The sequence below is a fragment of the Lagopus leucura genome, unplaced genomic scaffold (genome assembly GCF_019238085.1).
Source record: "Lagopus leucura isolate 7727_CA_CO unplaced genomic scaffold, USGS_WTPT01 Super-Scaffold_100018, whole genome shotgun sequence".
Taxonomy (NCBI): domain Eukaryota; kingdom Metazoa; phylum Chordata; class Aves; order Galliformes; family Phasianidae; genus Lagopus; species Lagopus leucura.
The window spans coordinates 11,944,917-11,960,446 of record NW_024962272.1 but is presented as its reverse complement, the minus strand read 5'-3'; the positions used below and the strand labels follow the sequence as shown (position 1 = coordinate 11,960,446).

The window sequence follows — 15,530 nt, the reverse complement described above, 5'->3', positions numbered from 1 at the left end:
GGCTTACTTTCCATGGGAATTACAAAGGGAATGGATATAAGAACCTCAGCAACTACTTAGTCTTTTTTTTTTTATAAATTCCAACAATGTTCTTTGAACTGTATTCAGAGTGTGGACCAGTAGGCCAACTACCACTGTACATTCAGCCATCCAGAACAGTACTAGGAGTTGCTGTGAATTGGTTTAAATGGAATTATGCCATGTAATGTATTCTAAGTATCTGTATCTGATACCTCTAAACCCCTCCCCCCCCCCCCCTTTTTTTTTTTTTCCCCTTTGCTCCTCCTTATTCCAGTTTAGTGTTTTGGATCTATTATATTACAGATGGCATTATTCTCAGGGCAGATTTATTTTCTTTCTGTAATGCAGTAACTTTATGTAATTCAAAAGCTGTCATGTGAAGATGTGAAAATAGTGGCCAATTTCATATACTAATATAACAGAGAAGGGAAACTAAAATAATAAATTCTTTTAGATGAAGTAAGGTAAAGCCGGAGAATAACTTGTCTAGTGTACTGTATTTTTTCAAGCCACTCATGCCTTGTGCCTGTACGTGGTAGAAGCAGCAAAAAAGCATGTGGGGTAGGCTGTGAAAACATAAAACTAGAGGGTCCAGTGGGACAGTTTCTTTCATGTTGTGTATTAAAAAAGCTCTTTCTATGCATTTGCAATTGAATGCCTATGGTTATATTAGTGAGGAACTTAAGGGTACCCTTAAGAGCATTTCACATGAATTTTGTTGAAACTGAATCAAGAATTTCTGAATTGTTGTACTGCAAAGACTACTGAATGTTTAACAATTATCATAGAAAAATCTGTTTGTGAAATCTTTCTTGATAAATAATATGAATAACTAACAAACATGCAAAAAGAAATAATATGTATTCAGTGGGAGCTGGAAACATACAAATACTTTTGGTAATGTCCATTGCAACCATTTTGCCCTGTTGCAGTGGCATTACTAATAATTAGTAAAACACGTAAAAATAGGAGTGATTTAAAATATAGAAAGAAATGATTAACAACAATTTCTCTTAGAATCACAGAGTTACATAATGGTTTGTGTTGGAAGGAACCTTTAAGATCATCTACTTCCAACCCCCTGCTATAGCATCTTCCACTAGATCAGGTTGTTCAGAGCCCCATCCAGCCTGGCCTTGAATGCCTCCAGAGACTGGGTATCCACAGCCTCACTGAGCAACCTGTCCCAATGTCTCACTGCCCTCACAATAAAGAATTTCTTCCTAACATCTAGTCTAAATCTATCCTCTTCCAGTTTAAAACCATTTCCTGTTACTGTTACTGATCTGTTACTACGTGCGCTAATAAAAAGTCCCTCCCCAGCTTTCCTGTAGGCCCCCTTCAGGTACTGGAAGGCATAAGCATTTAAGTAGCATTCCCTCAGTTTTGTTGCATGACTAATTTCTCCTGTTTTTCTGTTGCTTACGTCAGTTGTTGAGTAATGTTTTTAAATAAGAGCTCCTGTAAAGCTGCAATAGAAGTACTCAGGTGAGTGTCATTGGGAGTTTCATTGGCCAATTTGAGACTAAAAGAGCCTTGCAGGTGCTTTCCAGGATTCTGCATGGTTTTATTTCAATGGGCTTTGTTATGTTTTCTAACCCTCATAAAACAAGGTCACAGATATTTTGAGTCCATCTGTATGGTAGTCAGTCAATGGACCGAGGATGAATAATAAGTACAAGATACTTCTTTCATCACACAGAATTAACTCTCATAGTAACTATTTTTTGCTTCCTACTACTGCGTCTTAAAGCAAGCAGACAGTGGTATGGCAGGGGCACAGTAGTGTGGAGAGACTAATTCTTATCTTCAGTTCTGGTATGTGTATTTGCATGAGCTTTTAAAAAAAGCTGCAAGGGAAAGTGACAGACATTCTTACAAAGAGAATGAAAATTGCACAGATTCTTTACAATGTTCCTTATAATACAGACGTTTTTGATTCTGGAACAAAGTATTGTAGGGAAAGGCCAAACTAATGGTTGTTTCTCCAGTTCCTCAGTGTAAGACACTGCATTTTCTCTTGTACTACAGCCAGTAACAGTCCATGAGACAAGAGATTTCTGGTGATAGTCATGTGCTGTTTTTTTATCCCTGGACTCTTAGTACAGACTGAGATGCTGTATAGTTTTATGGATTCATTTCTATCTAAAGGCAGCAAATGACTAACCCTGCAGAAGATAAGGTGAGAAAGATAAAGTGCTTGTGAAAAAGGTGATGTATGTCCTTAAATATCCAACCATGATTTAGTAACTTGTGATTTGGAAAAGGCTCAGGTAAACATTTGCTCATGTAACAAATTGTCTTAGTATTAGGTAAAAGAGTTTTGCCACTGTTTGCTTTCTAGGAAATAAAGTTGTTAGCAGACATCTCCTTGCCAACGCTGAAACTGAGGGTAAAAATATAACTTTATAACATTGATCTTGTGTTTATATTTTTTATTTCTTAAATTCGTATATAGAATCAGAATTGTTTGAGTTGAAGGACACTCTTAAAGGTCATCTAGTCCAACTCCTCTGCACTAAACACTACAGCTACGTGAGGCTGCTCGGAGCCCTGTCCAGCCTGACCTTGCATGTCTCCAGGGACTATCCACCATTTCTCTGGACAGCCTGTTCCAGTCACTCAGACTGTGCTCAGTGTATCTACCATGTAAGATGGATAACTTCTAATTGAGACTAGATACCAGGAAGAAATTTTTTTGCTGTAAGAGAGATGAGACAGTGGAACAAGTTGCCCCAGAAAGGCTGTGAATTCCCCCTCCCTGGAGGTCTTCAAGACTAGGCTGGATGGGGGCTTTGATCGACTTGATGTAGAGGGAAGTGTCAATGCCTATAGAAGTTGAAGGATGAAACGGAATAATCTTAAAAGGTCCGTTCCAGCCCACACCATTCTATTATTCTACAGTTCTGTCCATCTCGCTGTTACTACTGTCATTTCTGTTTAACACACCACACTGTTAAAGAAATTTGTGAACACCCACGCTGTGCGAAGTGGCATTGTTCAGTGGCTAGTTCCAAATATGCACAGCAGCTGCTTCTGTGTAAAATCTGAAATTATACCGGAATAGTTTGTTAGCTGTTTTAGTGACGTGTTTGCAGCTCTGAAGGACAACTGCTGAAGTGCTAAGAATTCACAAAATGCAGCATATGTTACCATACCCAGCTATCTAAATAAATGGAATTTCAAATAGAGGGATTATGAGAGATTGTGTTTTGTAATGTTTAAAGTACAGTCATGCTCCAGCTTCAAGGCTAATCAACAGTAATGGAAGTACGGTAGGAATGCTATAAATGGTATCACCTCGAGACACTAAACTTACTGTTTGTGCAGCTGCTTGTACTTGGAAGTCGTTGTTTAAATACTACAAATCTGCTATATACTTGCATTTTAACTGAGATATGCTGAACATGAATCACCAACGGATTTTGTGGTATTTGCTGTCATCAGAACCATGCTGAAATTCTCTGTTGTGCAGTAATCCTTCACTGCAGAAATCTCACTTCTGAATGTAGTACAGAGAAAAAAGAGTGTATATTTGAAGAGATAAAACTTTTTTTTTTTTTATCCTGGCGTGAGTCTTTATCTTGGAGTTTTAATGACTGTGGTTGAAAAAGGAAAATGTCTGTGACTGTTTTTTCTAAAGGTGAAATATCAAGTAAAAACACCTACCCGTGAATCTTAATATTACTCTGTTTAAGTATGTTATGAAAATGAAATTTTATGCATACATAGTCAGAGTACTGTGTTGAGTTTAAATTATCTTCTGGAGATGCTAAGTACACCTAAAACAGAAGCCTTTTTTTGCAAGAGAGAAACTGGCATGCACGCACAAATTCCCCTGGCCTCAGAAAATCTGTATTTTTATGAGCTATTGTTATGTTTCTGTATATTAAAATAAACATCTGCATTTCAGCTACAAACAGATTTTATGGTTTGTTGAAATTTCAGTTGTTTAAAACAGGACTCAGCTAAAACAATTATACTGCTATTGTAGTAAAAGAAGTTATACTTTCAGTGGGAAGATCATATCGAATATACAAAGTTCTGGAATGCTGATAATCTGAACTGTAAAAGTGCTTCAGGTGTCAAATCACAGTGATTGTTGATATCATGGTTGTAATTAATGGGTTAATCATCACTATCTTTATGGAACATAGGAAAATGTTAGCTATCTAATACGGAATATCTTTAAATCAAAGGTTAAGCTTTCCTGTAACAATAAAAAGAGGACAGGCATTCATGATGTGTTATAAATGCTGTGAGACCAGTAATTGCAAAACATTGTTTTTGTTTGCCTTTCTGCAACTGGTATGCTGTGTTTCCTCATTACAGATCTGCTTCCTGCACATTTGTAGACCTGCTCTCTTTTTGCTTTTTTTCCCACTTTGTTTCATCTGTAAGCTCTTGAATACTTGCTCATGTTTTGGTATATTGTCTGCATGGCAGCCAGCTTTGCTTGTCCTTGGATTACTAAATTCTGTTGTAGACATTTCTTTTACAAATTGCCTTATGGAAGTGCCATGTAACACAAGCTGTGACATGGTGTACTGTTTAGTGACCTGAAATCTGCTTATCTAATAATATGTGTTACAGTGTTTTGGTGTTTGTGCTATTATTTATCTCTGAATCTTGTTAACAATCAATTTATAATTGACAATTAAAACTGTGTACAGTCACTTGAAATGAGTCCTGATCAAATAGGAATCAGAATATTTTATTCTTGCATTGGAGCAGCCTTTAAGTATATTTAAGTAAAAATTTCAAGAGAGCTTTTAATTACTCAAGGATCTACAGAGACTTTTTTCTTTTTCCCTACTGCAATGAGTCTTCCACACGAGTCATACATGGAATTAACTTTTTACCAAAAAGAATTTTTTTTTGTGATGTAAAACAAGGTTGTCATTATTAGAGTTGTAGACAGCAGGACCAAAATAATTTGTTTTAAATGAGAGAGCTATTTTCTCTGTTCTGCTGCAACTCCCATCAGGTTGTTCATACAAAAAGCATGAAAAACATCCAGTAGCTAAGGGAGCCCTGAGTTTTATGTGGGTAGCTATGTATGCTTCCAAGCTTCCATGGGTAAATTTTACATCTATCAGGTGAGTTCATAGAATCATAGAATCGCTGATGTTGGAAAAGACCTACAAGATCATTCAGTACAATCATTCACCTATCACCAACAGTTCTCACTAAACATGTTCCTCAACACAACATCTAAACATTCCTTAAACACGTCCAGGGTCAGTGACTGCACCACCTCCCTGGGCAGCCTGTTCAAGCACTTGACCACTCTTTTGGAAAAGTAGTATTTCTTAACGTCCAGTTTTGCAGTCCATGCTTATTTATTTCCATATTATTGCAGGGTTGTTTTTCTCTGTTTATTTTACTCCCTATAGTGATGTCACTGTCTTTTTTTTTTTTTTTTTTACTTAGGTAGTTGGTATTCTTATCCCCTTTAAATTTTTTTATTCAGTTTCTTAGAGCAGTAAACCTCTCCACAATGCGTAATTTATCATTATAGCCGATCTTGATTTACATTATGGATTGCTCCAGTGGTATACTCTTCGGTGTATCACAAATGCAATTAAAAAAAATTATTTAACCTAAAATTTTTTTCTGCAGTAGCTATGTTAAAGAAATAATAAAATCATTATGAGTAAAAATCATTTAGAAGAATTCAGATGTATCTTTGCTGTATATTCAAAGTCTTACTTGTTAAATTTAAAAAATAGGCAATAAAGAGATACACTTCAACTTATAGCATTTTTCAAACCTCTACAGAGCATTGTTCCAAGTAAGTATGTTAAAGAACTATCTATCTTTTTAGACAGGAGCAAGTCAGTGTTCTGTATCAGAACATACACATAGTGGAACCAAGATTAATCCAGCCATACGAGCATGTCATTAAGAACTTCATCCGAGAGATCAAACTTCAAAGCACAGAGATGGAGACCTTGGCCATTGCTGTAAAAAGGTATTTTGAGTCTTTCTTCTAGTTCATTTACGCAGTTACTTTTCTGTTTATTCTATCTTGCTGGATTAAAATGCTGTTGATTAGTGACAAAATATGCCAAACAGAATTTTCATAAACAGAGTTCAGAAGTTGTTTACATGCACGCACATTTATGTAAGTATTCCCTGTTCATGTTTTGGGTAGGTCCTGGCTTTGTTCTAAAATCTAATGCCTTAAGCATTTTGACTAGTCTTCACATCTGTAACTTTGTGGTTTAGCATCCACTCCCATTACAATTTCATTTTAAAAAACATAGTTTTGCTTCCCCAGCTTCAAGGAGATTAGCTCAGGACAGGATAGATGGTGCAAGTTGCTGTTGTTATTGTCTTACAGCCTTGTCATAAGATAACCAGAGGGGCCTTTTATTTTTGTAATTTAATTTTCGATATGAGGTATCTTTCACAATAATCATATGATATCAGCTATAATTTAAAACCTAATTTGTATGTATTTTCAAACTGCTTTATGATTTTGATTCCCAATCACATCAGTTTCAAGGTCTGGTCATTGTTAAATGTTTAAAATTGTTTTCATTGTTAAACGTCTTTCGCATGTTTGTCTATCTTATCCATTTCAGCAAACATATTTCACACAATTTTCTGTCAAGACACAGGGCAATTTCTAAAACAATATTTACTTTTAAATTTTAGAGCTCAGGATAAAGCAGCAGTTCAGCTCAGTGAGCTGGAAGAAGAGATGGAACAACGGATACAGGCTGCTGAGCAAAAAGTTAAAAAGGAAGTGAGTATTTTTTGTTTGCACAATTTCATAGTGACTAAGCTCTCTGTGGGTTTATATAGGAGTAATGGCCAGGTGAGTCTTTGATGCTGCTAGGCTAACACAAAGGCACTGTAAACAGGGCCTGGACAAAAAGAAACTACCCATGAGGTTGAAAATGTATTCTGATAATGCTTACCCAAAGGGGAATGGCTGCTCAGAAATAAAGTGAGAAAAGAAACCAAGCTCTTTTGTAAGATAATTTTCATGCAAAGGAGTTTATTTCTGAGGAGAGTATTGGTAACTGATGAGAAAAAAAAAAAAAAAAAAGAGAAGTAGCATTTCACCAGAAAATGGTGGAACCTGCTTTAATAGTGGAAGAATTTAAGTAATTAATGCTCAGATCATTTATTTTTCATTTTTTCATCTGACTGAAGCAGTAATCTTTCTTTCCCCTGCTGATGCATTCTGATTCTGCAGTTATAGTTTGGAGAATTCTAGAGGAGAGAGGATGTTTGTGATAACAGAGTATGAGGGCCTGGACCTCGCAGTTGAGTTCACTTGTTTCAGTGTGATCAGTTTTTAGGTGTTGTTTCAGCTCACTTGCAGTCTTCATGCAAAGTACAAGAATCCTTTTCCCCTCTCATATTGAAAACTTGAGTAGAACCATAAGTGTCTAATTCTAAGCAGAAAGCAGTATAAGAAAATTGCTCTGCCTGTCTAGCCTGCTTCTTGTTAAAGTATTCCTAAATTTATGTGATATATTACCTGGCTTTGTAGTAAGCGTAAGAGCAACAGTTCATGCAAAGTATTCTAATGTGAATGAAAGAAGTTCACTAGTTAAAATGTGTATTCTAGCTGTGATCATTAATTTGGTAGCAAAAGCTATCTACTGAACCTTTACGTATTTGGTATGTGTTCTTTCACAGAAGCATTTGCAAAACAGGAAGCAATGAAGTGCAGTCAGCCAATGGGGCGAATTTAAATATCTCTTAGCAATTGAGCTGTGAAGGAAAATGGTGTTCTGACAGATTTGCTTCAAATGTTTTTTTTTCTGTACAAGAGGAAACATTCCTCCTGTCAAAGTCTGTTGTTTTCCTAGTAACAAAATACAAAGCATAAAAAAAGATCCCATCTCAGCAAAATAGCATATGTATATTTAATTAATTACAATGAAACTTTCAGAACAGAAAAACTTACTATTCCCATGGAGAATATGCATTTTTATTTAGAAAACACAGGCATTTGCTTTGGAAAATTTCTGTTCTGCATGAAGTTGTTAATCATTGGAAAAAGCCCTATAAATCTTATTCCCTACTGTAAAAAGATTAACTGGATGTGTGCATTTGTTGAGTCTGAGAACATCTGCAATTAGGTGTGATCCTTATTTAAAGGCTGCTACCTATTATCTGTACACAGTTTATGTTTTAGTTTCTAAAAAGGGCCCTCATGGAGAAACTAAATGCCTTGTAGTTTGCATTGACTAAGCTAGATCTAGTCTTTGGATTGAAGTGTAAAGAAATGGCAGGGCAGCAGGTTGCAGATTTTATCAGTGTTAGTTTTCAGATTGTCACTGAGCTGGGATGGGGTTTTCACACCCAGAATCAAAGATGGGCTATGACTTGTTTCCTGCAGTGCTTTTCTCATTTTCAGTCATGCACACTTTCTGTAACTCATAGCTCCTCGTACTCCACCTCCTAAAACGCCCTGAGAGTAAATGTAAGATATTTACTTTGTGGGATTGTGCTCAGCCGTTAATCTTACAGCCTGTACTCATGACCATTGTTTGCTAGAGTGATCTCACGCCACTGTGACACCTGCCTCTATGTAATGGTATCTTCAGCATGAACCTATCCTCTGTTTTATTTCTTCAGGGAAGCAAATAGTTACCAACAATACATAAGAGTCTGGTACAGGGGCCAGCAGTCAGAGAATCCAGTTTAAGCTGATTACTTTGACTGATTATTATTTTAACACACGGATGTCAACATCTGACTGCATTCTGAACAAAGTCCACACCTGCCATCTCTCGTTTGGAAGCACAGCCTGCCAGTCTGGTAGCACGTCCTGCTACTGCCATCTGTCCCCCTGTCCTGTGCACCCAGGAGTGCTAGGCAGAGCTGGGTGCATGCTTTTCTATCAGTCCTAAAGTCTTTGTCCCAGTCCCATGTCTCCTTGAATTAAAATGATTTCCCCAATAGTGCAGCTGGTTTAAGATCAACTGCTGTGTGAAACTCCCATGACTAAGGATGCTGCTATTAGCATGTCTTTCACCAAATATGAACCTGTAAAAGTGAAATGCTTGCAAGCAAAACAAAATTGAAGTAAATGAGTAACTAACTAATGGTGGCACAGTAGTGCTGTTCCTAGCATGTTGTATCCCAGACCACAAAAGGCTGCTTTGAAAGTAAGGGTGCAATGCTCTGACCTGCATGTCTGTCTGTACAGACATGTGTATATATAATACACACCTACATACATGTGAAAATGAAAACTAAACGTTTTTCTTTTGGCTTTGTTTAAGACATTTAAAATGCTAAGTGCAGGAGACCAAAGTGAAAGCAAACACTGAATTCAGGGCTGAACCTGTATCTTTGCTTTTACCTCAATGTTTTGTTTCTCTGAGTATTTTATAAGTGGACTGAAATAGTAGAACCAGTGCCTGTGGATCTAAGGAAGGGGTGGTTGACTTAGTGTGAAGACAAAATTACGCACATTAATCTACTGGGAAAAACAAGTTTGGCTTTAAGTTGGTAAATGCATCTTTTAAGAAACATTTGAAGCCTTTCTGAACATTTATTAAAAAAAAATATTATAGGAGAAACGAAAAGCTGAAGAAGCACTAAATGAGCTGAAGCGCCAGTATGATACTGAAGTTGGGGATCTTCAGGTGACTATAAAAAAACTTAAAAAGGTAAGTGGCTTGAACTCATGACTTGAAGTTTTAGTGTAAGAGATTCTGACCTTATGAAGGGCCTTCTCCAGGATGATGTGCAAAATGTAGCCTTCAAAGTTTACATGCCTAGGTAAATGGCAACTAAAAATAAGTTTTTTTAATGTTGTAGTTCTGTGTTGTTGTACACATTTTGTATAATCTATTGAAATACATAGTGAAGAGACCAGATAGCCAAATTCTCTTGCTAAATAATCCATCAAGATATTTTCACTGCAGTTAACTAGTTTTGTATGTGATACTTTAGAAACATCTAGTATATTGCCTCTGATTTTAATTAATGGAACTAGAAACAGACTTGAAAAGTGGGCCCGAGTGAATCTAATGAGGTTCAACACAGCAAAATGCAAGGTTTTACACTTGGGCTGGAGGAATCCTACATATCTATAGACTGGGAGGAGCAGTCCTTGAGAGACCTGGAGAGAAGGACCTAGGGGTCCTGATGGATGAAAAACTGAACATGAGTCATTAGCGTGCTCTTACAGCTCAGAAGACAAATGATATCTTGGGCTCCACCAGAAGAGGGGTGGCCAGCAGGGACAGGGAGGTGATTGTCCCTCTCTACTCTGCTCTTGTGAGGCCTCATCTAGAGTACTGTGTCCAGGTCTGGAGCCCCCAATACAAGAAAGGCAGAGAGCTGTTGGAAAGGGTCCAAAGGAGAGCCACAAAGATGATCAGGGGACTGGAGCACCTCCCCTATGAAGACAGGCTGAGGGAGCTGGGCTTGTTCAGCCCGGAGAGGAGAAGGCTGCAGGTGACCTCATTGCAGCCTTTCAATACCTAAAGGGAGCCTATAGACAAGAGGGAGTAAACTCTTTGAAAGGGATATCATCAGGACAAGGGAAAATGGTTTTATGTTGAAAGAGGGAAGATTTAGGTTGGATGTCAGGAAGACATTTACTATGAGTACCATGGTAAGGTGCTGGAACAGGCTGCGCAGAGAGGTTGTGGATGCCCCGTCTCTGGAGGTGTTCAAGGCCACAATGGTTGGGGCCCTGGGCTGTTCAGTATTAAATGTGGAAGTTGGCAGCCCTGTCTGTTGCGGGGGTGCTGGAGCTTGATGATCCTTGAGGTCCCTTCCAACCCAGGCCATACTGTGATTCTCTGGTAGATGAAATTGGCACTTTCATCTACCAAAAACATCATCAAAAATAAATGCAGTATATTGAACTAATATAGTGTTTTTGTCAGTGAGCACATTTCTTTCAGTTTTTATGGTTAAGTTTGAGCTCTAATTTCAAACAGAAATTACTATTGGAATTAGTTAATACTAGTCTAAATCTAATTTCTAAATCTAATCCCAACCTTATTAATTCAAAGCCCAATTGAAAGGTAAATTGACATCTTAGATATGAATATAAATTTGACCAGAATTTTTGCAACCATTGAGGATTTATTCTTATTTTTTTCACATTGAATTGAACTTAGAAGAGCACTGATAGAAATGGAAATTTCCCACGAGAAACATGAAAGCTTTTAATAAATTCACTGTACAGAATTGACAGTAGATGAAGTAATATATACATATATATATATGTTAGTGGAGATACAGCTGTTACTGTCTTCTCAATTGCTGGGTTTTGTGTTCCAAGTTGTACACATTCAATACCTGTAGCAAATTCCAGAGTGCAAAGTAAAAATTAAGTATTTGTAATGCTTTAATGTAAAAAATTGTACAGAAGACCAGAAGTTTTTGGAATAATGCTCCCTACTCATAAAGCTGGGAATACTGTTGATTTTTAAATCTTTACTAGCTGTAACACATTCTTGGGGTTATTTAATATGATTTCAATTACATTTTATGTATTTTGAATGACAGTAATTAAGTATGTACATTAATTGGGTGATATTATAATTCTTTTAGGTTGAGGAGCAATCCAAAAACATAAACAGCAGGGAAGATGTGATTGAACTGAAAAAGAGAATACATGATATGTTGTTGGTAAGAAGTGTTTATCATTAATACATTATTATTAAATATTATAATAAAATAATTAATTTAGCTTCAGTTTTATTCTTCTTGCAATACAGATTGTTTTTTTCATATTTAATATTATTTAATAAATAATTAAATTTAAATTAAATGCATAATTTAACAAGTAAGAAAAGAGAGAAACTTTTCTAAAGTTTTTCTAAAGTTATTGATACCTATATGAGGATCTGTAACTTCAAAAAAAGAGTTCTATATGATGTTTATGCACATTCTAGGTATCACATTTAGAAATGGCTTAAAATGGTACAGTCCCATTTTTGTGGAACTGTGAAATCCAAAAATCAAATTTCAGTGAATCTTGCCTACTGGTTCACTGAATTCTCTGACGTTTGATTTTCTTTTCCCGTCTCTACTGAGCTTTCCTAATGTTTCATTTTTATGTGTTATGTTGGTTTTTATTTAAGCGTCGCAATATAATATGCCAGCATTTTATGGAGGTGATTTTGACAGCTAATATTTAATATCTTTCTTTTATACAGGAAAACCAGAAACTTAAGAAAGACCTCTTAGAAGCACAAACAAATATTGCTTTTCTCCAGAGTGAGTTAGATAGCTTAAAAAGTGAATATGCAGATCAGACTTTAAACACAGAAAGGTAAATGGTTTTACTTCATTACCTTCACCAGGAAAAGAATCTTTTGTTTCATGTTGTTATAATGTATTAAGCCAGTAACTTATTCTCTAAATTTGCCATAGGCAGGTGAATATTTGACACTATATAGTCTACCATGACTACTGTTCATTGTGTTGTCAAATATATGAAAGAGCTATGTCTGTACATAATGCAAACACTCAAAATTGTTCAAGGAAATCTAACGGGTATTTCAGTTAGGAGTACAAGTTTTTCCCTCCATGATTTTCAACCTGAAGAGTATCTCTACTAATATTAGCAAAAATAGTTTCAGAAGCCTTCCACATCCCTTTCAGCTAGTTCATCTAGAGCAAATAATTGCTGCTTCTAGACATTCAGGTTGATTTAGAAGAGTCTTTATGACAATGTTACTAAACAGTTGTCTTCATATAACATAAAAGGTATTTCAAGAAGCAGTGCATCCTTTCATGTGATTATTTCACTGATCATAGAAATCATAGAACTGTTTGAGTTGCATAGGATCTTTAAAGGCCGTCTAGTCTAACTCCCCTGCACTAAACAGGGACACCTACAGCTAGATCACGTTGCTTAGGGCCCCATTCAGCCTGACCTTGAAAGTCTTCAGGGATAGGGCATTCACTACAATTCCGGGCGACCTGTTCCAGTGCTTTACCACCATTACCATAACAAACTTTTCTTACACCCATTCTAAATCTCCCCTCTTTTAGTGTGAAATCATTTCCCCTTGTCCTATCACAACAGATCCTGTTAAAGAGTCCGTTCTCTTTCTTCTTATAGCCCCCTTTATACTGAAAGTCCACTTTTCAGGCTCTATCTTGGCTGAAACCATGACATCCTCTCAAATCAAGGCATGCTGTGACAAGGCTGAAGCAGCTGACTTTTAGCTTACTGAACTTTGGATGCTGCCCCTCATCTTGTGGGCCCATGGGATGCCCAAGGCATATCTGTCCAGCCCAGCTCAAACCCAATAACTCCACCCTGCACCCCTCACCTTTATTTTTCATCAACAGTTTTTGTTGAGATGTATTGGCAGAGATCAATGAAATTAGAAAATGATTTTATTTTGTGTAAAAATGCTTTTACTGTATTCTAGAAAGCAGAGATCTATACACTGAAAAATTTAATTCAGAAATACTTTGAAAAAGTCTATTGTGTCTAACACAAAATAAATTGAAAAAAAAAAATCTTCTATGAAATGTAACTTTATTTATTTATTTATTTATTTATTTATTTATTTATTTATTTATTTATTTGTAGAGACCTAGAAATGATTCGGGAGTATACTGAAGACAGAGATAATCTGGAAAGACAAATTGAAATACTTCAGTAAGTTCTTAGCTGTTCCGATATATTTTTAAGAAACATAACCTCTACATAGGCACAGGTAAACATTTCTATAGCTCTTCAAAAGACTGAGATGAGATTTGGGAAAAATTATCAAGTACTAAAATGGCTTCAGTTCTCACGGAAGGTAGTTAACTGATCTGTATAATTTCATTTTACATTTGCATTCTGTATACTTGAGACAGGTAGAATCATAGAACCATAGAAACACCAAGGTTGGAAAAGACCTCCAAGATCATCCAGTCCATCTACCCACCTGTCACCAATAGGCCTTGGATTAGTAGAAAATGGTGCTTGTCTCAGCTGTGCTGACACACCAGCATGACTACAGTGGAAAGCAGTGGCTTCCTTTCGTTATGGATGAAGCAGGAAATACAGCCCTTGGAATGACTTGGAAAAATATGGGCAAATTACTAGAAGTCATTTAGAATGCATATTCCCAATAAGAGATGAAAAATACATTGCTGCAATGGGGATGGATCATCAGCACAGACAAACCCACTGCTTGGGACAGGGCACCTGCTGAGGTCAGGTCTGTCCACACAAGGCCAGCTGCTGCTGGTTGCTGAGCCCCTTGCTGCCCAACTCTCCGATACCACGAAGCTAGGCTGTCTCCCATCTGAGTTTTGTGTTTCTCTCAGATGTTTTTATTTAAGCTTCTCATTTCTTCAAAGAAAAAAAAGATGTATGAGATTCCACTTCTACAAATACATTTAGAAGGGTGAATTCATTTGGAATGGTATTAGTTGCCTTTCTGATTTTTCCTTTTAGCCTAACATAGTTGTGCACCAGGCAACTACTGTACACTCCAATTTTTGGTAGCCTATCCATGTTCTGTTCATGCCTTCTAAAAACATATCTATTTTTTTCTCACTTCTAGTTACTGAAAGACTTAGGAAGACTTTATGGCACATTTTTTACATTCAGTCATTTGTTTAAACAAAATTTCTTATCCCACATTAACTGTTACCATTCATCTACAGCAGAATAAAACATTTTCTTTTAAAATGCATATTTTTTTTCAAATTTTATTTGCTTAATTTGTATAGTTTTTAAGTTTAATTTGTTATACTTTTATAAGTTAAACTATATTTCCTTGTTAGATCAGCTAATAGAAAACTACATGACAGCAATGATGGTTTAAGAACTGCACTTGAAAACAGTTTCAGCAAGTTCAACAGATCATTGGTATGTAATTATAATTTTGCTATGTGTTATGAGTAGCTGTACTCAGCAAACTGAGCTACATTCAGTGATCTTTCTGTGGGAGTACATTTGTGTGGTTGGATTTCAGTAGATTTTAAGGTGCAACAACAAAGCTTTTTCCTCCAGCAAAGTTTTAGGTGCTTTAGAAAATACTGAATTTGTAACCAAATGTATCTGATGTGATGAACAGGTTAGCAGTTTCTTTCACAGCAAAGGAAATGTGTCTGAATTGTCTACATGGGAGCTCTTTAGCACTGAAAACATACTTTTCTAGAAAACTACCTTCTTTGTAATTGATCTGAATCTAACTTCAACTTCTGTCCAGGCAAGTCAGTGGGATAACAACTAACAGAAACTGTTGATAGTGGGGATCTCACCTCAGACCTTTTGTGCTTTTTTGGATTTTTTGGGGCCTTTTTGAAACTTTTATAGTATTAGAAAGCCTTCTAAACTTTAAAACTATTAATGGGGCAAACTCCTGAATCACTGGAAGAGCAAATAACTGTTGAAAAATAATTTAGACAGAATAATGATTCTACAGTAACAGTACTGGACAGAAAGATTGAAGATAGAATTTTCTTCTGACATGCCCCAAAACATACACAAGGAAAGCAAATTCTGTCTCATCTAGTGACATTTCTTTTTCACTCTAGTAGGCAACACATAATCA

At 36.4% G+C, this 15,530-nt stretch overlaps 1 protein-coding gene across 1 annotated transcript in view; it reads left to right on the top strand.

The window, feature by feature from the left end:
* Nucleotides 1–5,843: 5,843 nt before the first annotated feature.
* RASEF (RAS and EF-hand domain containing) overlaps nt 5,844–15,530 on the top strand; it is a 23,510-nt gene continuing 13,823 nt past the window's right edge. Inside the window, exons 1-7 of the mRNA XM_042877472.1 lie at nt 5,844–5,995; nt 6,685–6,775; nt 9,570–9,665; nt 11,569–11,646; nt 12,177–12,292; nt 13,568–13,636; nt 14,758–14,842. Coding sequence (XP_042733406.1) covers nt 5,967–5,995; nt 6,685–6,775; nt 9,570–9,665; nt 11,569–11,646; nt 12,177–12,292; nt 13,568–13,636; nt 14,758–14,842 — 564 coding nt within the window. The 5' untranslated portion in view covers nt 5,844–5,966. The remainder of the gene's footprint in view (nt 5,996–6,684; nt 6,776–9,569; nt 9,666–11,568; nt 11,647–12,176; nt 12,293–13,567; nt 13,637–14,757; nt 14,843–15,530) is intronic.